This window comes from Clupea harengus, chromosome 8 (assembly GCF_900700415.2).
Source record: "Clupea harengus chromosome 8, Ch_v2.0.2, whole genome shotgun sequence".
Lineage (NCBI taxonomy): Eukaryota > Metazoa > Chordata > Actinopteri > Clupeiformes > Clupeidae > Clupea > Clupea harengus.
Genome location: NC_045159.1, coordinates 23,027,038 through 23,027,412, shown reverse-complemented (window position 1 = coordinate 23,027,412; position 375 = coordinate 23,027,038). Strand labels below are relative to the sequence as shown.

General features: G+C 46.1%; 1 protein-coding gene across 1 annotated transcript in view; it reads right to left on the bottom strand.

Moving 5' to 3' along the window:
• Window positions 1–133, bottom strand: part of LOC116221564 — a 1,365-nt gene extending 1,232 nt beyond the window's left edge. Inside the window, exon 1 of the mRNA XM_031572732.1 lies at window positions 50–133. Within this exon, the coding sequence (XP_031428592.1) occupies window positions 50–133 (84 nt within the window). The remainder of the gene's footprint in view (window positions 1–49) is intronic.
• Window positions 134–375: the final 242 nt, after the last annotated feature.

Genomic DNA, 375 nt, shown 5'->3' with positions numbered 1-375 from the left:
ATCGCGGTCATTACGAGGTCCATGGAGATCCAGATCAGCTCCCACCCACTGCTGGTGTTCCTTTTGCCATCACGCGCCGACCCTCACCTTCTGCTTCTGCTTCCACCGAAACACCACCACGAGCTAGCGGCATGTTCCAAGCAAGATCGTTCCAAAGGTTACTTGTTAAATACGTAACTGATCTCTGCTGCTAAAATCTCATCCTATAATATATAAATATAATTTTAGGCCCATAGGTGTGATTTGAAGAAGATTTATCCCCAGGTCAAGCTCAGTACTTCCAGGACAGTGGTCATTCGCTGTTTGGAAGCTGATGCATCTGTTGAAAGAATAACAGCAAAGGTGAAGGATGCCTTAAGCTGTGATGAGCCACTT